Source organism: Alosa sapidissima, chromosome 22, assembly GCF_018492685.1.
Source record: "Alosa sapidissima isolate fAloSap1 chromosome 22, fAloSap1.pri, whole genome shotgun sequence".
In the NCBI taxonomy this organism is placed as follows: Eukaryota; Metazoa; Chordata; class Actinopteri; order Clupeiformes; family Clupeidae; genus Alosa; species Alosa sapidissima.
The window spans coordinates 18,888,437-18,911,290 of record NC_055978.1 but is presented as its reverse complement, the minus strand read 5'-3'; the positions used below and the strand labels follow the sequence as shown (position 1 = coordinate 18,911,290).

Here is a 22,854-nt window from a genome sequence, read left to right as displayed (position 1 = left end):
GAGAGACAGAAAGAGAGAGAGAGAGAGAGAGAGAGAACCAACACATTCACGTAAAACACACTACCTATGAGCTCAAACTCACAGAGCCCGGAGGCCAGTGACCATAGGGTCCATAAGACTCATACCAGCTCACAACAAAGAGTCACAGGGAAAACACGTCAGGCAATGACTAAAAAACACGCTCCAGTGAATCATAGTCTTTGACAGATCTACATCTCTATTGCTTCCCTCGCTCTCTCTCTCTTCCTCTCTCGCTCACTTGCTCTCTCTCTCTCCTTTAATGTGATGCCATCTACGGGATCATTGTTTCGCTGCATGACAGGCCTGTCTGACATTTATGGCCTAAGATGCTGTGGGCAGGCCATCGTCAAACCGCAGAGCCACTTAAACAATGAGGTCTCACAGGCTGCAAAACATGCCAGGCTTTATGGGGGATATCTCCTCATCCGTCATGGTTTAGCCTGACCCCGACACACACACGCATGCATACACACACACACACACACACACATACACAGCAGATATGAACACACATCTCCACAACACATATGACACAGCCCCATACAGACCAACTTAAATGCACACTCTCTCTCACACACCACACACACACACACACACACACACACACACACACACACACACACACACACACACACACACACACACACACACACAGACACTCACATCGACCCCGTGCAGCTGAGGTGAACCCACGTCTGCTGAGTCACAAAGTGTTGCTTGTTGGTCGGGGGGGGGGGGGGGGGGCACCTCTGTGATCCACTCCAATCGCTTTCCTGCCTTACTCACAGTGTCAATTGACACCCGCCATTACCTCAGTGTTATGCAACTTATCCAGAGACCACAAGAACTCAGAACCGGCCATGCAGAGCAACAAAAATGGAATCAGAGGCCACCCTGTTGGAAGGAAGCTATGTGGGGGTGGATGGTCAGTTTGGGGTGGTGTCATTGGCAAGACGGTATGCCAAAACCTTGTATTAATGGATATGTCGGTATGTGATGTTGTTGCAACTACAGTGTGACTGTGTGTGGGGGGATGATCAGTTTGGGATGGTGTTGGGAGTACTGCAATGTCTAAGGACTTAGCCCCTCCACTCTATATAATGTAGTACTGGAAAAAAGTTATATCCCAGTTGCAAAACACAATGCTGGACTTGTATCATGAAGCTTGTTTACCCTGTTTTTGTACAATAAAGCCACTCCATCTACAGTATCTATATATTGATTTATTATTAAGGACAATATTGGGATAATTCACTGTCTCTGTCTCTTGCTGTGTGTGTGTGAGAGAGAGAGATAAAGAAATCTAAAAAGTTGAAACAGTGTTCATTGAAGATCATAATATTGTTGCGCGTAATCTTGCTGAGAGGAATCTGGCTGAGATTACTGAAGGTCATCGTAAACATGCTGATTGTACTGCTGATAGTCTTGCTGCTGGTACAGTACTGTTGCTGCTGGTAGTCTTGCTGATGGTGGTCTTGCTGCTGGTACTGTTGCTGCTGGTGGTCTTGCTGTTAGTACTGTTGCTGATGGTACTGTTGCTGCTGGTAGTCTTGCAGCTGGTGGTCTTGCTGTGGGTACTGTTGCTGCTGGTGGTCTTGCTGTAGGTACTGTTGCTGCTGGTGGTCTAGCTGTAGGTACTGTTGCTGCTGGTAGTCTTGGTACTGTTGCTGCTGGTAGTCTTGCTGCTGGTGGTCTTGCTGTGGGTACTGTTGCTGCTGGTGGTCTTGCTGTAGGTACTGTTGCTGCTGGTACTGTTGCTGCTCGGAGTCTTGCTGATGGTAAGGTTGGTCATAATAATCTGGATTCTGGTGCACGCCCTCCATCTGGGGGTCCACCTCCATGGAGCCAATCAGATTTTTGGGATTCTTCTGCCTCATTTTACGACCAATGTTTTGGTATATGCACACTGCAAAGGCAACCTGGATAACCTGCCAGTGTGTGTGTGTGTGTGTGTGTGTGTGTGTGTGAGAGAGAGAGAGAGAGAGAGAGAGAGAGAGAGAGAGAGAGAAGAGAGAGATGGACAGTTAAAAAGTTTGAATCTCACATTCATCTCCAGGAAAACAACCTTTTGAACCCATTGAAAGTAACATTGTGTAGAACTGGCTTGATATTTACCTGAACAACAATCAGTCCAACATTCATGCCAATGATCACAGCTATATTATCTTCCAGCCAGCTAGTAAGCCTTTTCTGGCATCCCTACATTAACAGAGAGGGAAAGTAAATATAATTGAAACGTGTGCATTTCAATGCAAATCCAAACATTCCTAAGTGTGTACAATTGCTATAAATCAAGAACTAAAATACAATAATAACACATCAGTGTAATTATAAGGATTATTGACTGTTAGAACCACTGCAGATATCATGTGATTTGAGTTTCCTTACCTCTTTGTAAATATCTGTGGTGCCCTCCCCAAATCGTCCACCTACAGATAGGTTGGGACAGGTAGTGTTGAAGCATGAACAGGGGTAGACGTTGTCTTTACCAAGGGACTGAATGAATGTATTTTGGTCCCAGTCAGTCATGTTGTGTCTGCCGCAACATTTCGCCTTAAACACAGGAAAATCTTAGGTCAGGCATAAAATATAACAAAACAACAAATAAACATAAACAAATAAATAAAACTAACATATGTAGCCAGACAACACATTGGCCATGTCCAGCTTCTAAATGTTATGTGGCTAACAGTAATTTTTAATGTGATAATGTAAAAGCTTGCTAGGACAGACGTTCAATGAGTTCATGCTTTGTAGCTGCTTTTATGCTTTTATCGCTGGATTTTAGGATAGCCTATAATGGCAACCGATTGCATTCAGACCTACAGTCAACTCTAGCAGACGTTAAATGACTGTGAATGAGTGTTCAATGTTCAATTCACCAAACCCGCAGGAATGAGCTGGATCATTTATGCCATTTGGTTAGCCACACATACTGTGCTCTCACAACTTTTTGAACTTAAATAATTATACCCTGTGCTCAGTGTCTGCCCTAACAACAAGAAGAAGAATTTCACACTGTTACAAACCAGTTAAAAAATGAATTGTACAGGTGAGAAGGCAAAACAACTTATTAAGGCTATGCAGTACGTAGAATTTCAGTTGTCTTGAAATGCACCAGAGTACATAGCACAAAGATTCAGACTGTATTACAGTTTTTCACAATTGCTCAAATTTTTTTAAACAATCCACCCTTTTCTCAAAACACAAACCCCAAATTTCAAACAGTGCTCAAAACCAAACACTGCAATCATTACACACTACATCAAAAAATGCTAAACACAGTGTTCAGAGCAGCTCATGTAGCTCAAGGAGAAACAAAACAAACCAAAAGGATTGTGGAACACAGTGGATTCACTGTAAATCCAGTAAAAATAAAGTATTGAGAATGGGGGTTTGTGTTTACAGTTTTGAGAAAAGTGTGTAATTGTGAAAAAACGGTATATCGGAAAAGACAGACATTTCAGTACTAGAAATGAGAGGTACAGTTGTTGATATAAACCTGCACTGTTCAGCAACTAGCTCGGAACTAGCTAAAATTAGTTGTGTCACGTCATTTGAAACAAGTGTGTGTGTGTGTGAGATTAATTTTGAGTCGTGTTTAACATATGGCATTTGTGCTTTCTTTGTGTTTACCTTTTGCCATTTGTGGTTACCATTATGCATCACAAGGTCATCACAATGCAAAATGTGTTTTATTGCATGAGAGTGTGAATGAGTTTAGCAAAAAGGGTCTGAGATCTGCAGATTGTATTTTATACAGTGTATTTTATATGTGAAAACTGTTTAAGGTTTTGCCAAAAGGGCGATCTGACTCCAAGAAATAGGTTCAGGCAATTTGGTTCAGAGAATGGAGTTTAGTGTTAAGACAATTGTGAAAAACTGTAATGGGCATAGCATATCATTCATCATTCATAGTAATTCCAGAGGGAGTGTTTAATGTTGTGTTTAAACAGCTATTTACAAATGACCTTTGTTCTGCAGCCAAGTAAGATCGCATAAAATAAAAATTGCACCATGCAAAAGCACATGTATGACTGAAGCCCATCCTACTGATCCTTCGCAGGAAGGATACCGATTATTCTGTGTCAGCATAAAGGTTTTGAGGATATTCTTACTGAATGTTGTATCCTGTCCAGCAATGTCCATGAAGCATGGTTTTCAGTTGTGTTCCCATACAGCTTTATTTCCTCATTAACTGTGTTGACAAGAAACTCCTCAATCTGAAAAAAAGAGAAATAGATGAACACTGTATTTGAGGAAAATATCATAATTGACTGTTTGATTGTTTGTGCAACACAAAGACTTACTTTAGCTCTCCGCAACAAAAGGACAAAAGTCACAAAAGTCTGACCAAAGGTAATGATGATGATAAATCCCATGTACTGCAAGAAAAAAAAAGGGTCATGTGATCTGTGCACATCAAGGATATTTAAATATCCAACAGGTGTTTATCAGATATACTTTAATGACTCCTTCAGTCCTTGAAATGTTGCAACTGATTATTAAAGGAATGCACTGCAGAAGTTCTCACACACCCACAGAAGCACACAGACACACATCTTAGGAGACACACTTGCCAAGTCACATGGGAAAAAACATTTTTCCAATGACTAAATTACGAGTCAGTAAACAACTCACTTACAATCAAAAGCAGACATTTACTCTCAAGCTGCCCCCCAGCACAGCCAATAACCGACACCACAACCACAACAAGCCCAATGAGCGCGAGGCTCACAGCAACCAGCTCCACATCGCCCTCTGCAGGAGAAACAACAACACAACCCATAACATAACAACACATCATCACAGCATTTGGCTTTATTCCGCTATGTGAATGAAGCTATAGGGCACTTCTATTAGGGGATTTACCACTTTCTCTGGGTTAACTTACCCAGGTTAGTCACTAAACCACCTACTAGAAATAAACGCCTGGTCACTACAAAAACCGTAATGCTCTGTGTAACTTTCCCACTAGACATGTTTTGCAGAACTGAAACCTACCGGAACTGATGACTGCAATTAAGCTGTTTTTGTCAAATAAGATCCAGGCAGCACAACCGAAGATACTGACTCCCAAAATCTGTCAAAATAATATGGTAGTTAGCATTTATGTTCTCAAAAAAGAAGCAAGTAATAATAAAAGTGACCTCTATTGAGTTCTTATGAAATAAAGATGTCTAATAGTTGACTTACCACAAAGAATGCATTGAAAATGTTCAACAAGAATTTCTGAAACTGTATGATTTCATAGACTTTCATCTTTGTCTCCTGAGAAGTAAACTAGGTACAAAAGTGACAGTGAAAGAAGGAATAATTTGTACGAAGAGGAAATTAGATTTCTGGCCATTACATACAGACATACTTATACAAGTGTATGATCATATATATTGACCGATAATACCAACACTCATTTCTTCAACTCTCCTTAACAAATGTCACCAGTGTTAATAGCATAAGAGCATTTAAGAATTGCTGTCACCTTTGTTGGAAAAGAAGTAAGCTATCCAAGAAAAGACTATCGGAGTCTATGAAGTACCTTTTCTCCTTCCTTCTTCCTTGTGTAATTCCTCCCCTATTTAGGTGGTATTTCCCAGTTGCTGTTCCCAAGACCTCTGAAGAGCTGTGCATATTTTTCCCCTTCTCCCTCTTTCAGCTTTCGGATTAAAGGTTACTTCCTTATTGAGCACAAATGATTAACTACACAAGCTGAAGAAAAGAACAATAAAACACAGAGAACAGTTTCCTTGTGCACATATGTGTGCGTCAGGTGGGTTAGCTTGTGTGAGTGTGTTTGTGTGTGACTGTGCGTGTGTATACACACAAGTGTGTGTGTGTGTGTATAGTGACAAGTCTGTCACTCTGTGATGCTTCCTTTACAGCTACAGTGGCTCAATGGTGTTTTAAACCCCCACAGCACTACGACCGTCGACTTCAAGGCACCTAACCTTAACCCTAACCCTTGCCCAACTCTAGTGCCTTCCATGCAGCACTGCCTGGAAGACGACGTTGGGGGCTTGAAACACCAATTTTTTTTACAATTTTTATTTTCAACAACTTACAGGCTTTATTTTTGCTTTGTCACAATTTTCTAAACATGTCTTTCAAACACCATAACCACATCTGCAAAACTACTAATTCTCAACCTAACACACACAAATCTAACAGGAAGTCTATTTAGTTTGTCAAACACAACCTATCAAAATGCCACACTTATTAACACTCAGTCCTCAATGTACAAACACTCATTATTTTACTAAACACTATCCAATCATTGCCTTAGTATAAAAAGTCGACTTTACATAAAACTTGTCTTTTGTCCCCATCAGCTCAATGTCGTTTTCCGTGCCTCCGGAAATACCTAGGAACACAGAGTTTGCGGAGGAAGAAGAGACATTGCTGGCACTTGAGTGGATGCACTGGAGTGGATTAATTCAGTATTTGTTTTAAAGTTGAGTTTCTGGTCAATTATTGTCCCGAGGTGTCTGTAATGAGTCAACTCTCTCTATAGGCTGGTTATTGACAGTCAGAGTAGGGATGGTGGAGGGGGCTTTGCGGAAGTCTATCGTTAGTTATTTTGTTTTGGTGGTGTTTAGGTCGAGGCAGTTCTGTCTTGTAGAAATCTGGGGTATTTCTGTATGTATTCTGATGTGTTCATTTGTGTTACTTCTGTGTGTAGTAGACACGAGGAGAGGTGCATGCCATTGGTTCACTCCCTTGTTCTGATCAATAGCTTAATAGCCTGACCAGATGTGGACACAGTTGAGGCCCTTTAGGCCTGTGTCACAAACACATAGGATTTACCATCAAATAGGTCATACTGCCATATTGCACATGTTGCTCAGGGCCTTAGTGATAACATGGGCAGAATGAGATATCGCCTGTTATTCTGTTTTCAGGGCTAGTACTTTTCCATCTTTCTATCAGAACTGGTTTTTGTGCAATGGTGGGTACTTTCCACGTTGGCATGATTTACATTCATATGTTTTAGTATAACAGGCTTTGTCTCAGGTTTGGACTTCGAGACGGATCGAGGAACAACTCGGGGAGCATCTTATGCCAAGTTCTACTAACTACCACACCTGTTAGACTTTGTGCAGTTTTACTGTTTGAGACTTAGCCTAGCACCAGTCTAAAAAAGCAGTCAGCTCAGACTGTAACTGATCTGGTGAGTTGATGGAGTCCATGATGACAGTGTCTTCAGAGTACTTAATGTATGTAATGTCTGGTTTTGTGCTTCTGCAGTCACTGGTGTAGAGCAGTGTTTCTCAAACTTTTTCAGACCAAGGACCACTTAATCAATAAAAATAGCCTCACGGACCACCTAGCTAAAAAAAAAAAAAGTAGACCTACTTCAACAGTAAATTACACAATAGGCCTACTCACTGATTGTCTTTGCACCTTGCTTATTGTGTCAGAGAATTTATATGATTTAAACTGGCATGCCTTACATAGGCAGTGTTGCAGAAATGTTTGGATTTACATACAACTTGGTTCAATATTGCAAACAACTCATCTATATTATATTTTACCACGTCTGCTCACGGACCACTTGGGCTAGCTTGCGGACCACCAGTGGTCCCCGGACCACACTTTGAGAAACACTGGTGTAGAGTGTGTAGAGAACAGGTGAGATGACAGAGGCCTGTGAAGCACCTGTTGAAATTCATCTGGATGAGCTGAGGTGGCCATTGACTCTCACTCTCTGGTGTCTATCCGTCAGGAATGAGAACACCCAGAGAATGAGGTGGGGTTGACATCCATCCGGATAAGTTGTTGTCCCATCAGATGGGGTTGCACAGTATTAAAAGCACTTGAAAAGTCCACAAATATAAGTCGTAGAAATGACTTGGGCTTCTCAAAGTGGGTGTACAGCTCTGTGCAGCAATGTTAGCGTGGCGTCATCCACCCCTTAGTGACGTTTATACACAAACTGTAGCAGATAGGCGTGCTTACTGACCTCTGCCTGTAGTTGTGTGAGAATAAGCCTCTCAAAGCTTTTTCATGACCAGACGTTAAAGCCACAGGTCGATAGTCATTGTCACAGGTGGGGTTGCTCTTTTTAGGCACAGGGCATATGATGGAAGATTTCTAGGCTGAGGGGATAGAGTGTTCAGCCAGAGAACGGTTGAAGGCGTATTTGGAAACAGTTCTGTAAATATTTGGGAATCAAAACTCCATCTCTCCACATGCCGCTTAGCTACAACCCACTGTTCCCTCCTTCTATGGAGCATGGTGGTTTCAGGCTGTGGCACCAGAAGGGCCTAGTCACAATTAGGGACTTGTTTGTAGATTGTGTATTTGCCTCATTTGAACAGCTAGTTGAGAAATTTGAGCTTCCCCGTACTCATTTTTTTAAGTACTTACAAGTACGACACTTTTATAGAAAGATATACACAGATTTTCCTAATATGCCTGCAGATATTTCTATTGATAGGATTTTTAAGTTGCCCCTTTTAATCAAGGGGCTGGTATCCACACTGTATAGAGTTATACTATCTCTATGTTCTCCTCCTGACCAATCCCTTTTAACCCTCTGGTCCCAAGATCTGGGGATGGATTTGACACTGGCCGGGGGGTCTATTCTTGGCCGTGTCCACTCATCTTCAGTGTGTGCTAGGCATGGGGTGATTCAATGTAAGCTTTTACATCGTGTGTACTGGACCAAGGCCAGACTATCCCGTGTTTATCCCCAACACTGATCCAATTTGCGATAGGTGCCGTCAGCACCGTGGCACTTTGGTGCATATGTTTTGGACATGTCCCTCTTTGTATACATACTGGCGTTCTGTATTTTCTTCTGTCTCAGACGTGCTGCAGATACAATTAGAGCCATGTCCCGTCGCGGCCTTGTTTGGTGTCCTTCCTGACACTGTCAAATTATCTAGGTCTAAATCAGACTTTGTTGCATTTCTTTTACTCATAGCTAGGAGGTTAATTTTGATTCACTGGAAAGCTAAATATCCTCCCTCACACTCTTTATGGATAAGAGATGTGCTATTTTTTTCAAAGCTTGAAAAGATTAGACACTTGAAGAGAGGCGCTGTGTCGAAATTTGATAAAGTCTGGCAGCCTTTTCTTGCTTATGTTGACTCCTTGGTCCTACAGCCTCCTGAGGCTTTATAATTCATCAATGGCCATAAAAATGCCTATAGCCTGGTGAAGTTGACCCTAGACTTCATCCCTCCCACATATGTTTTTTGACATAGGACCATAACCGTCTGTCTTTCGTTTTTTGTTTTGTTTGGTTTGGTTTGGTGTTGTTTTACTGCATTGTTGTCTGGATTTGCTTGTATATTTGTTTTTTGTCGCAACCTAAGCTCAGGATGGGTGGGCGGGTGGGAGGGGAGGGTGTGGGTGTAGTTTATAATATTGTCTTTCTTTATTGATTTTGTTTTATTTTTTGTATTTGACTGTATTGTTAATCTAAATTGCATATGTATCTTACATGCATACGTATATTTACTGATTCTATCTTTGCATGGATTTTGTAACTGTAAAAAAATCAAAATAAACCATGGGAAAAAACGAGAACGGTTGAAGAGCTGACACCAGCAAGCTGGATTCTGCAGGCCTTCAGCAAGCATCCATAGATCTGGTCTGACCCTGGTGCTTTATTTGGTCTCTTTCTTCTCAGCACCAGCTCCACCTCCGTCTGCTACAGCACTCGGTTTACATAGCCCGGCATCCTAGCGGAGAGCTCCTCCATTAGCTTCTCCCTCTCTTGTGTGTAGTCCAACTTCCTGAACCTGCAGTAATACTGGTTAAGGTTCTCTGCCATGACAACACAGTCTTTAGCCCCGGTGGTGGGTGGAGCCGAGTTGTTGTTGGGGAGGCCAGCTAGGGTTTTGAGACCTCTCTTGGCTTACCCTCCTGGAAGAGTTTCTCAACTCTCTCCTTGTATTCCTTCTTTGCTGCTTTTATTTTTTTATTCAGTTTTGAATGAGCTTGGATTCAATTTTATTTCCGGTGAAGAATGCAATTTTCTTTTCATTCAGGGTTGATTTCAGGGCTTTTGTTATCCAGGGCTTGTTAGAAAAAAACCTTAACAGTCTTAGTGAGGACAACCATCTCCTTACAGAAAGTTATATAGTCAGTAACCACATCAATTGCCTCCTCTAGACTTCTCTGCATTAGCACCTCACACAATTGTACCCAAAATTGCAGCAGTGTCCCACATTTTTACCTGCTTCTTTATGATACCCTCCCTTTGCAGCTTGGTGCGATAGATGGGGATAAGATGGACAACGTTGTGGTCTGCAATACTGGGAGGGCTCGTCAGACTAGGGAGGAGGTTTTTTACATGTCTTGTATGCATTCCTTACATTACCATAACAGAGGTTGATTGTTTTATGGCCTCTGGTAGAGCATGTAACGTACTGTTGGTAAGTCGGAAGAATTTGATTTAATGTACAGGCATTAAAATCCCCAAGGACAGGAACAGGGGAGTCAGGGGATGCACATTCAATTTTGTGGACACTTGCAGCTATGGTCTCGGATGCGCATGACGTTGCCTGAGGGGGGGGGGGGGGGGGGGGGGCGTAAACAAGCAACAGGGCCAGCTGACTAATCTCATGGGGCAAATATTTGGGTCTGAATGACATGGCAAGCAACTCCACGTCAGGTGTGCAATAATGGCTGCCGTGCATCACCCAGGTGGGTGCTACACATTGCTGGTGGTTAGTGAGGTTCCCTCTTGATTGTGAAGTGCTTTGGGTGTCTTGAAAAAGCGCTATATGAATGCAATATGTTACTGTTGTTAAAGTGAAACCAAGCACACGGGACATTATTTATCATGACAATGTTTGTTTTTTATGTACATTGCCATTCAAAAGTTTTGGGTCACTTAGAAATTTCCATTCCACTCCAAGAGCTGAGAGTTGTATTGTTTGCAGGGCAGCAGTTTTCAGATTACATTATGTGCTTACATAATTGCAAAATGGTTCTCCAAAGTTTTCTCAGTTAGCCTTTAAGAATTTTATCAGATTAGTAAAACAGAATGTGTCTTGGAACATTGGGTGAATGGTTTCTGATAATGGGCAATGTAGATATTGCATTAAACATCAGCCATTACTTTCTACAACAGTCATTTACAACATTAATGATGAAAACAAGGACATTTCTAAGTGACTCCAAACTTGAACGGTAGTGTAAGTATGTGTGAAATGTCTTATATGGTAACGTGTGATGTTAGGCCTAGTTGATATTTTTCCAGCTGCATGCATGGTTTAGAATGTCTGTTGTGATTTTCTGCTGATGCTACCTTATGATTGCTTCACTCACTGTGTTCAGCATTCAAATGTTGTCTTTGGTGTGGGGAAGGTGCATTGCAAATAAAATGGTTATGTCTATGCAATGTGCAAATGCCTTTATTAGCCTACAAACCCAATTCTAAAAAAAATATATGACACTGTGTAAAATGTGAACCAAGTGTAAATCATTTTAACAAAAGAACTAAACGAGACCTTTGTACGTTTTTATTTATAATGCCGTTTAAGGTCAAAAAATGTTACTATGAGCGAAAAATAGAACTCCTCAAACACTTCCCTCGGTCCCCGCCGCCTCCTTCTCGCATTTCTCAATCGCTCCTCTTCCATCTCTCTCCTTCTCCTTTCCTCTTCTTCAGCCTTTGCCTTCATCTCTTTTCTTAATTTGTCCTGCTCTCTTGCTTTTTCTTCTGCCTCTCTCAACTTTCTCTCTTCCTCGCTCTCCTTTGCCATTTTCTCCTCTCTCTCTTTCTCGTAAGCTAATGAGGATCTTCCCTTTCGACCGCCAATAAGATCTTCTCTCTAAGCTTTTCTTCTTGTCTTCTCTCACCCATTTGTTCTCGTCTCTTGATTGCTTCCTTCTCTTCCTCCTCATCCATCAAAGAATCGCCTGAGTCTGTGTATGTGTATGTGTCGTGCTCTGCGCCACAGTCCTCGGACTCCATAGTTTGCTCCTGCTCTCTCGCTTTCTCTACCTTCATTCCTCTTTCCTTCTCTGCTTTATTCTTCATCTCTCTCAGTTTTCTCCTCCGTTCTATTGCTGCTTCTACCATCTCCTTCGTTCGTCTCTCTTCCTCCTTTGGTTGTCTCTCCATCTCTAGATGAATTCTCTCCTGCTCTCTCGCTTTCTCCATCATCTCGCTCGTCTGTCTTTCTGTCCCCTTAACTTTTTCTCTCAACATTCTCTCAACATTCTCTCATGTTCTCGCACTTCTACTTCCATCTCTTTTCTCTGTTCTTTTTCCTTCATTTTTTTCTCTGCCTCTCTCAAAATTGACTCCCGATCTCTTGCTTTCTCTTCCATGTCCCTCATTTTATTTTCTTCCTCCATCGCTTTTTTCATAATTTCTCTCATTCTCTCCTGCTCTGCCACTTGTTCTTCTGCTTCTCTGCATCTTTCTCCTTCTTTCACTTTTTCTCTCAACATTTGCTCCTCCTCACTCACTTTCTCTTCTATTTCTCTCATTTTTGTTTCCTGGTCCTTCGCTGTTCTCTCCAGCTCTCCGAAGATTCTCTTATGTTTGCTGGCTTTTTCTTTTATCTCTCTCATTTTCATGTCTTCTTCCTTTGCTGTTTTCTGCATCTCTCTTAGCATTCTCTCTTTCTCTCTCACTTTCTCTGCCATTTTCCTCATCCCTCTTTCTTCCTCCTTTGCCTTTGCTCACAACAGTCTCTCCTGCTCTGTCGCTTTCTCTTTCACCTCTTGTATCAATCTTTCTTCCTCCTTCACATGTTTTCTCAACACTTCTTTCAGACTCTCTCACTTTCTCTTCCATCTCCCTTATCTGTCTTTTGTTCTCCTTTACTTTTTCTTTCAACATTGTCTCCTGCTCTCTCACTTTTTCTTCCATGTCTCTTATGTGTCTTTCTTCCTCCTTCATGTGTTTTCTCAACACTCTCTCACACTCTCTCACTTTCTCTTCCATCTCCCTTATCTGTCTCTCTTCCTCCACTGCTTTTTTCTTGATATCATTCATCACTCTCTCCTGCTCTCTCAGCGTTGCCATGTTGTCATCTCTTTTTCTCATCACCCTCTCCTCCAGTCCTGTCAGCTGGGCACCTTCTCTCTCTCTCTCTCTTCCTGCTTTTTCTTCAGTTCCACCTGACAGATACTGTGGATTTAAAAACACTGTGTTAATGACTGAACCCATACATCATAAATGAACCGAAATGCCGGACAATCTCAAACATAAGCATCTTGCTTGTACATAAACTTCCAGTATCAGCTTATAAATGTATAGAGTAGCCTACATACTGCCACTCCCACTGTCTTGCCCACATCTCTTTGCTCCTTCTGTGCACAGCCTCTCTCATTCGCCGCAGCTCGTCCCTCATCCTGTCCCTCGCCACCTTTCTCTCCAGCTCCTTCACCCACTGATCCAGCTCTCTCTTGTCAGGGGTCGGCCTCCTCAGCCTCCCCTCCTGGAAGTTGGTGTCCAGCTGCCCTTCAGATGGGACACATGAAATCCTAACAGACCTTTCGGCCATGGTTGGATCACCAGGTCTTGTGATCTATGCTATTTGGCTTTCTTTCTCTGTATCTGTACCACTGTTCTGTGGAAGAGATACATCATTTGGCTCAGGTGAGACTGTCTTTTGCTTATTATTATTATTATTATTATTATTATATTAAAAAATGCTGACACAACGAAAAGGCTATTACATTAGGCACACCTGTAATCATCTGTACTTGTTGACTGATTGCTGTAGAATGAAGATCTGAACCTCTGGCATCCCCTTTTAAAGGTGCGATTTGTAGGATTGTTACCGAACGTTCTGTAGGCCAAAATCAAAACACTGGTGAACGTTCTCAAGACTACCAGACGCGAGCCTCTTCTGGGTTGCCAGATGTAATGAAGACTTAGCTAACGTTAGTTGACCTGCATCTGCTTTAACGTTTCTCCAACCATGACCCAGCTACACATTACGGAAACAGTAACAAAAAATACCTCTCTAACCAACGTAACATATTTAGCTGAAGTTAGCGATGCAGATGAAGTTTAGCTTAGGCTACCTGAGAAATATGGCCAGCTCTGCGTCAGACTTGATATTCTTCGTTTGACGAAGACGTCACCATCTCAGGAAGCTCCTCCGATGTCCACTTAATTTGTTTCTTGTTTTAATTTTGGAAATGTTCCTGCCTCTCGTAGGCGTTCATGACTACAACTGACAGCTGTTGACAGTTGGCCTTTGCTAATTTGGCAACCCAAATAGGAGGACGCGCTAGCCCATTATTAATACACTATTCTAGAATTAATCGTTCAAAACATAAACGAAAATTCCAAGAGATTCAGCCCCGTAACTCATTTTTTTCATGGGTTTTACGGGTTAGAGTCATGTTGTCAAATAAGCCATTACTTCAATTCGTCGTGTTTCCTTACTCTCTGACAACATATGGTGATCATTTTTGGAATGGTTACAGTTTATTTTCCATTATTTCCTACATACTGGACCTTTAAATGTTTCCATAATCACCATGACAACCATAGAACTTTGAGCATTGTTGGATTATGACACATAACATGCATCATAATGATTCTAGAACTAATTGCTACAACTAAGACTACTTTATATTTTAATAGCAATAATAAACATTATTATTAACCTACCACAATGGAGCTAATAGATAGATAGATAGATAGATAGATAGATTACTTTATTCATCCCCAGAGGGAAATTATGGTGTTAGCCTACAGCAGCAATTAATAATATAAACATATATCACACATACATACAAGTTAAAAAAATAAATACAATTGGATAGTCTCTGTTAAAGAGGTTGTAAACTGCATTGTCTCTCAGCATAAGATTTTCTCTCACGGCACAAAGGGGAGTTGTTGTAAATAGTTATAACTATGGCGTGGCAGGAATGATTTTCTATAACGGTCCTTGTTACAGCGAAGTTGGAACAACCTCCAGCTGAAAACACTCTGTTGTTTGACCAGTCGTTCAGTGGATGTGAGGTGTTATAGGTCCATAATGTTAAGGAGCTTTTGCAACATCCTTCTATCAACAACTAACTCTAGGGGTTCAAGTGTAGGCTATTTCCAATTATAGAGCCAGCTCTTTAAATCAACTTGTTGAGTTTTTGGTGTAATTTGCCCTGATACTGGTGCCCCATGGCTGCAAAGAAAATGGTAGAAACAGCAGACTGGTAGCAGACTGGTAAAACATGTTCAACATCCTGCTGCACACATTAAAGAGGAACTTGGCAACTATTTCAACGTAATAAACCCGTTTAGAAATCATTTGGATGGTTAAATGACCTGTTCCGGTGAAAATGGTGACTTTTCCCGCTGCCCCTAGCGTCCCCAGGCGGAAAACCAACCTTGCAACATTGAGACTACCGTCCCGGAAAGAGAAGTGAGAAACAAGAAACTTGTTTTAAATCGTGTTTCTTACCTTGTAACATCCACATTGTCTACCGAACTTATGCTAACCGTTTTGCTAGCTTGTAAACAAATCCATGTGCTTTATCATTACCTTTTTCCACAGTTTGAAATAGCATAATGCACAATTTCTCCAGCAGAGGGGGAAATCCTGCCAAGTTTCCCTTTAAAAGACCTAAGCTTCCTCATAAAGTCTGCTCTGTCCCTTCCTATAAACAGCCTCAGTGTTGCACTTCCAGTCCAGTTTGTTATCCAGATAGTTCAGGCAAAGTAAAGTCTGACCCAAAACTAATTGCAACAAAATTTATTTTCACATTTTTATATTTCAATTGGTGATTTAAACGCCATAGTAAAAGTCTGTCAAAAATCCAGTTGGTGGAAATAAGTTAAAATGAGGGTTGTTTTATGCATGATCCTTCAGCAAATATACTGACAAAACTGTAATTAGAATGTTGTAGAATAAGCATTCTAAAGAACGGGCTCTGCTGTGGCCCAGTGTTTCTCAAACTTTTTCAGACCAAGGACCATTTAACCAATAATATAAAAAGAAACCTCACGGACCACCTGTAGCTAAAAAAACAAAAAAAAACAGTAGACCTACTTCAACAGTATATTACACAATAGGCATACTCACTAAACAACCTTGCTTATTGTCTTGGCACCTTGCTTATTCTGTCAGAAAATTCATATGATTTAAACTGGCATATCTTACATAGGCAGTGTCGCAGAACTGTTTGGATTTACATACAAGTTGGTTCAATATTGCAAACAACACATTTATATTTTACCACATCTGCCCGCGGACCACTTGGGATAGCTTGCGGACCACACTTTGAGAAACACTGCGTAGCCTATTTAGTTTGATTATTTCACATCGACTACTACTGTCTCTCTCAGTTCAACTTCAGTAGATTATTACAGTCTGCGTAACGGCGATTCTTCGTTGGGTGAACGTCGCCAAATGGTTCCCTGCGCATTGAAACTGAACCCCGGGTGGATTTAAACTTTCACAGGATCAACCATGTCAACAGCCTTGGAAAGTTACATTAACCGTATCCTTTAATCTGTTAATACTACACGTTTATCTTACTGTCAAGACACTATGATTATGATCTGATATCTCTTCCATATTCATGCTCGTGTAACATTAGGAAGGTTTCCTTGTAGGATAGTGTTAGCTAGCTAGCTAATGCAGCTAACTTAACCCACTTGGACATGGTTCAAACGCTGAAATTAGTGTTTAAATACATTTTGTGTGTGGATAGCAATGCTGATTATCTATTTATCTTGTTCGAGATGACTGAGCCTGAATCCTTAATATTTGTAATCGGATCTGTTCAATATAAGTTAGCATTGCGTGAAAGATAGGCTAGCTAGCCAACAAGCTAAACAACATGAATTGTATACTAACGTTAACGTTATACACTGGCTAGCTAGCCAACAAGCTAAACAACATGATTTGTATACTAACGTTAGCTGCTAACGTTATACACTGGCAAGCGTTACTTTAGGCAGTGCTGTCCAGTATATAGACTGTATGTCTATGCTCCAGTATTATCTGTGCAATGGGAGTAAATAGCTTCTGGAAACTAACAAATCATGCTTATCTCATTTTAGCTTCTGACTGCTATTAGGTCATCAACTACTAGTTAAGTTAATACATCCCACTGTAATGCTAGCTGCGTTTGTTTTCTTTAACGGCCGTTTTTTTAAGGGACCGTGGCCATCATTACGTCGGACGGGAGAATGATCGTGGTTGGTACTTTTCTTACAGTAATGAAAACTTCATTTTGGTATGAAAAGCATGCATCGTGGTGTTGTTGTGCTAATGTGTATTATCAACGTCACCTGCAGGGCACACTGAAGGGTTTCGATCAGACTATCAACCTGATCTTGGATGAGAGCCACGAGCGGGTGTTCAGTTCAACTCAAGGAGTGGAGCAGGTGGTTCTTGGACTGTATATAGTCAGAGGAGACAATGTGTAAGTAGCATTTGTCCAGTTAACACGGTAACAGTTCAGCACACAAACACGTAAACCCAACTACTAGAACATACAGTATATTTTATGATGACAGTCTGGGCTATTGGGGCTGCAAAGATAGGATTGTGAGTATTTGATGTAGAACAGGGAATAGAAATATGCATACATTTCTGCCAGCACTAGTTGATATGCTTATGGTATTAGGATTCTTGAACACCAGGTTATTGCATTAGCACTTTCATATTTCCCCTTTGGGATCAATAAAGTATCTATCTATCTATCTATCTATATGCATGCTGGGTTATTGAGGAATAATGTCCATGTCCACAGCATTATTTGAAAGCTATCATTATGCTACCCACCTCTCCAGCAATGTTGTAAGCTTATAAAGCTTAACAATCTAATAATCAGAGGTGGGCACAAATACATCAAAAACTATTTTGTTACAAATTACAAATACTGGCTCATGAAATGTATCAAAATAAAATACTGATGTGAAAAATGTATTTAATTAAAATACAAGTAATTAGTAACTTGGAAAATACCCACAAAAATACCCACACAATAATCATGGTATACTAACAAGACATATTATTGAAAATGTATCCCCAAGAGACAAGAAATATTATTTTTGATTGGCTGGCAGGGGGCTATTAATTCTGTACATTAGGGCACCTATGAAGTAGATCTGGGAAAAAATGTAATCTCCATACCATATCAATGTAAACAATGATTGAACTGACAAGCAGGCTTCGCAACAGTGGAATCAACTGTTTTAAACTGAACTACATTTCCCTTGTTGTGCTATAAATGCATGCCTACTGGCAACATGGGGGATAAACAGAATAGCAACCTATAAGGACGTCTCTCGGCCAATCAGAAACAAATAAATAGTTCCATAGAACCCAATTGTTGTATAAACGGAATTAATTTACTTGGAAGAGAATTCCACTCCGGGAGGTCTTTGTCTCCGTCTCCTCCATTATTTCTGCATATCAGGACACCACAGCGGATGTTACTCCTTACATAAATCCTCATGTCAAATCCAAGTTTTAATACTGTCCTGCAGTAAGAATGAACATCAGCTATTAGGTACTCAAGGTCATGGGGTCAAAAGCCGTGTTCCTAAAATTTTTCCTCAGTATCTTATCTGTATTGTTTTCAAATTGTAGTCTTGTAGCACTTAACACACCTGAGAATTCAAGCTCCTAGTTACTTTTTTCATTTCTTTCAACTTCCTGACATGTTCTAAGGGGCTTTACGTTGTCTACAGGGTGACAAAAATTGACATAAACAAACAAATTGGGTTTACACCCCATGTTGTCCTTACAGAAGGATGGTAAAGATGACCATTTTGGCTCCCACTCCCAATTGACTTTTCTTTTCATTTTTTTCAACTTTACAAATGTTCAGAGGGGATCGTAATAGAGGAAAGTTGGATCTAACACTTTTAAGTTGGTCACAATGTGGCATACCACAGCAAGAAAAATGGAAAATGGGTAAACATTTCATGCTTTTCTTCCTAAAAGGAAATGAAATGTTTAGGTCAACTTTACAGTTGAATACAGGGAATTGCCCAAAAGATATCTCCTGGCACCCAGCCTATTCTTTAAACCAAATTCACCAAGATTCTGGCCTTTGGCTTTATGATAAGCATTGCCTATTGTCATGGTTATAGCGGGTAGTATATATTCAATTGAGTGATTACATTTTGGCTTATTTGAGAAGTATTTAAGTAGTTGAATTAAGTAGTTGAAAAGTATTTTGTTACAAACTACATTTGAGTTTTTCCAATCCTGCAAAATACAAATTACAAAATACGCTAAAGTAATTAAATACATATTTTAAATACATATAATTGAAATACTGCCCATGTCTGCTAATAATGTAGTGTTTATATACTGCCACTTTGGACAAAAGCATCAGCCTAATAACATACTGGTAAACACAGGTTCTACTGACTTACCAAGTGCTGGATGAAAAATCTGTTCTCTGTATATCTGAAATGAGTGTAATTAAAATGCCGACTTGAAATGGCATTGTGGAACCAGATAGGGTTGAAGCGGTAATCAAGGATCTTTGGTGGACCTGTCATTGAGTTAGACACAGGTCAAGAAAAGATGGAATACAAGCTGGGGCTGAAGGGGTGAATTGAGGACGGAGAACCACTATTATACACACCTTTTGGTCTGAAATACATAATGTTATTTATTAGTTAACATGTAACTTATAATGAGTTTGAGTAACAATCCCTGTAGAAGTTATGTACTGTAATGTCGAGATGCTTAATTTTGACATGTAACCATGTTGTTGGTAACTGTTCGGTACAGCAAGAAGGTAGCTCAATTCCAGTGAGAAACATACAGTAGGCCTACCCTCCAGAATTATTGGCACCTCTGCTAAAGTTGACGAAAAACCAGTATAAAAAATAATCTGTTGGTGATTTATTGTAATCTTACAATGAAAAAAAGTAGGAAAATCCGACCTTGAAGGGAAGCAAATTTATTTAGAGAAAAAGGAAAATCTCATAAATAAATAAACATTTTTTAATGAAAACACATTGCTCACAATTATTGGCACCCCTGAAAAATCTTAAATACAAAACCTAACAGAAACATTTCCTGTCTAATTTAAACTTATTTAAGTTAATCAGAGTTTCTGTGAACTTTCAGAAATAGATCATGACTTTCTTTTTCACTATAGTATGAAAATAGTCACACAGAGGCTAAATCCTCTAGTCATTTTTTCAACTTTGGAAAGACAAGAGAATACACTAAATTTAAATAAAAAGAAAGTGTGTTGACATTTGTAAGTCAGAGAATGTCTATGAAAACTAGGTACTTTGTTGAAAATGCCTATATTTACAGTTAAAAAACAAGGATTAAAAGGTTCTAATCATCTGGAAATGTGACAAACATGCTTGGACAAAGACCCATGGTTATCTTGCCGACGTACAGTATGGAGGATAAGATAGACCAACACTTCCATAGGAACCACTGTTGGAGAGTCAAGGTATCATCTTGGGGTCACCAAGTCCCCCCAAAAAAATCTTCAAAAGCTAATAGATTATTTAGAGGGCATGCCAGGTAAAGTCATTTAATTACCAATGTAAACAGCAGGAGTTACTGAATGGGACAGTGACTTTGTCTGGAAGTGTGGTCTATTGTCAAATTAAATGAAAATTGCGCTCTTTGGCTAGAAACACTTTAGGTGTGTTTGGCGTACATAGAAGAATGACTATACTGAAAAGAACCCCATGCCTAATGAGAATTATGGTGGAGGTGCTGTGCTATTGTGGGGCTGTTTTTATTCCCAAAGGCCTTGGGAACCTAATTAAGGTGCATGGTATCATGAACACCAAGAAAAACCTGAACATTTTCAAAGGAAATATGTCAATCTCTGCCAAGACACTAAAAGTTAGTCATGATTGAATCATTCATCAGGTCAGTGAACCAAAACAAACGTCCAGATCAAAACAAATATGGTTTGCCGAACACAAAATCAAGCTTCAGACATTGCCATCTCAGTCCCCTGATCTAAACTCCATAGAAAAACAGTGGGGTGAGTCAAAGAGGAGAATGCACAAGTGTGGACCTAGGAATCTGGACTATCTGGGAAGATTTTGTGAAGACGAACGGTCCTAAATCCCTTGCTTTGTATTCTCCAACTTTATGGGGTGCCACAGGAGAATATTACACACTGTTGTATTGGCAAAGGGAGGCTTAAGAAGGTATTACAAGCAGGGGTGCCAATAATTGTGAGCAACGTGTTTTTGTTAAAAATATTTATTTCTTTGAGATTTTCCTTTTTCTCAAAATAAATTTGCTTTCCTTCAAGTTTGGATTTTTCCTTTTTTTTTTTTATTGTGAGATTACAATAAATCAGCAAATTATTTTTATACCAGTTTTACCAGTAGTCAACTTTAGCAAAGGTGCCAATAATTCTGGAGGGTACTGTAAGTAAATAATAAAGAAATGTACACGATTAACAATGTACATTAATTTAGTAAATAACAGTGTTCAACACCTGTGGGTTGTAATCATGTGTTTGGTCTTGTGTATTTCAGTGCAGTGATTGGAGAGATTGATGAAGAAACAGACTCTGCCCTTGACCTCGGCAACATCCGAGCTGAACCTCTCAACTCTGTAGTCCACTAATGGCTTGACTACTGCATAGTCACCCCCTCTCACCAGACACACACACACACACACACACACACACACACACACGGCCAATTCACACTGCCTCAACAACTGTAAACAAACCCTGCTGTCAGATGATCAGCAAGTTACTGTTCTGTAAAAGACAGAAGTCTCTCCCAACACTCTAAACCCAGCAGCCTAATTTAGAATGTTGGGAATTCTAGAGTGTTGGGCCATTGCGAAGAGCCTTTTTTTAGTTGAAATCCTTACCACGGAGCACTCATGGTTGAAGGAAACTTCTGTGCTTAAGATCTGGGTGGGGTATATGGCTAAGTGAACCTCTTCATAGAAAAGTGTCATGGTTTCATTCTCCTGACTATAGGCCTCTTGTCCTCTATTCTACCCCCTCTATTGGTCAGACAGGCATCATGAGAGCTGGAGCAGTGTGACTGCAACCAAAAACCTGTCTTTTCTGTTGACACGTGTAGAAGGATCAAAGGATCTTCATACAATATTGATGTTTTTTTTGTTTTTTTTTACTGCAAATGGAATAAAAATCTGTTTAATATTTAACTTTGTTGTGTTTTGACATGCAGATGTTTTCTGTTGATCAGTATTTTAAAATGAGAAAAGGTAGGAGTGTTGAACAAAATGAAAACAAGTGCATAGGAGAGACTGTCGACCGTTGTAATGTATGTACAAGTGGTCGGATAGGGACAATTGTAACACACATTGCAATTGGTTGCAACTAGCAAGCCAGTAAATACAGTTAAAGGTTGTATCAGTGATTTCAGGCCCAAAGAAGGCCCAAACATAAATGATCACATTCATCTAATCTTTCCTAACGATACGCTAGTTGCCTGACCCATAAGCAGCCGTCAAAAAAAGTGTCTCTAGGGAGCCTAGTCTCCGAGATCTGTACATAAAACCAATTGCTACCAACAGGGTTGGCAACCCCTCAAAAGCAAAATAAAGTGTTTCAGCCAATAACCGACGAGATGCACGTTTAGGAGTTTTAATTGCACGGGAGGGAGGGGAAGGGAGTAGCAATCTAGCTCTCTGTTTTGTTTGAACCAGGCTTGTGCAAAATTCCAGAATTGAATAGAAACCAATTCAATTCTTGGAATTTCACTTGCATTTCAATTGAGGTAGCAAACAGGAAGCAGAATTGCAATTCAAATTGTGCATAACCCTGGTTTGAACATCAACAGAAGTGACGTATCTCCGCTATCGTTGATACAACCTTTAAGACAAGTAACATTTGCTATAAAGCAACACCCTTGGTTTGAAAGATTCTCACTGGAATTTTAAAACTATATGCAAAATGCTCTTT

At 40.2% G+C, this 22,854-nt stretch overlaps 2 protein-coding genes and 1 long non-coding RNA gene across 5 annotated transcripts; 1 reads left to right on the top strand and 2 right to left on the bottom strand.

Moving 5' to 3' along the window:
* Positions 1 to 1,224: 1,224 nt before the first annotated feature.
* On the bottom strand, positions 1,225 to 5,713 carry si:ch73-139j3.4 (tetraspanin-19). Of its 3 annotated transcripts, none has more exons than XM_042078048.1 (9): positions 5,504 to 5,708; positions 5,218 to 5,304; positions 5,026 to 5,104; positions 4,667 to 4,782; positions 4,332 to 4,406; positions 4,140 to 4,244; positions 2,410 to 2,574; positions 2,137 to 2,220; positions 1,225 to 1,949 (listed from the first exon to the last, which is right to left on the bottom strand). In XM_042078048.1, the coding sequence occupies exons 2-9, from the start codon at positions 5,281 to 5,283 to the stop codon at positions 1,533 to 1,535; spliced, it is 1,107 nt and encodes a 368-aa protein (XP_041933982.1). In that variant the 5' UTR covers positions 5,284 to 5,304; positions 5,504 to 5,708; the 3' UTR covers positions 1,225 to 1,532. The 3 variants fall into 3 exon arrangements, with proteins under 3 accessions (XP_041933982.1, XP_041933981.1, XP_041933983.1); XM_042078047.1 differs by having other exon boundaries at positions 5,561 to 5,708; XM_042078049.1 differs by lacking the exon at positions 4,332 to 4,406 and having other exon boundaries at positions 5,561 to 5,713.
* Positions 5,714 to 11,374: 5,661 nt separating this feature from the next.
* Positions 11,375 to 14,072, bottom strand: LOC121696922. Its single transcript, XR_006026356.1, has 4 exons — positions 14,023 to 14,072; positions 13,683 to 13,784; positions 13,264 to 13,562; positions 11,375 to 13,120 (listed from the first exon to the last, which is right to left on the bottom strand). It is a non-coding gene; the product is annotated as an uncharacterized LOC121696922 (long non-coding RNA).
* Positions 14,073 to 16,293: 2,221 nt separating this feature from the next.
* Positions 16,294 to 22,094, top strand: lsm8 (LSM8 homolog, U6 small nuclear RNA associated). Its single transcript, XM_042078051.1, has 4 exons — positions 16,294 to 16,449; positions 17,112 to 17,152; positions 17,252 to 17,379; positions 21,446 to 22,094. Exons 1-4 carry the CDS (start codon positions 16,419 to 16,421, stop codon positions 21,534 to 21,536), a joined length of 291 nt encoding a protein of 96 aa, XP_041933985.1. The 5' UTR covers positions 16,294 to 16,418; the 3' UTR covers positions 21,537 to 22,094.
* Positions 22,095 to 22,854: the final 760 nt, after the last annotated feature.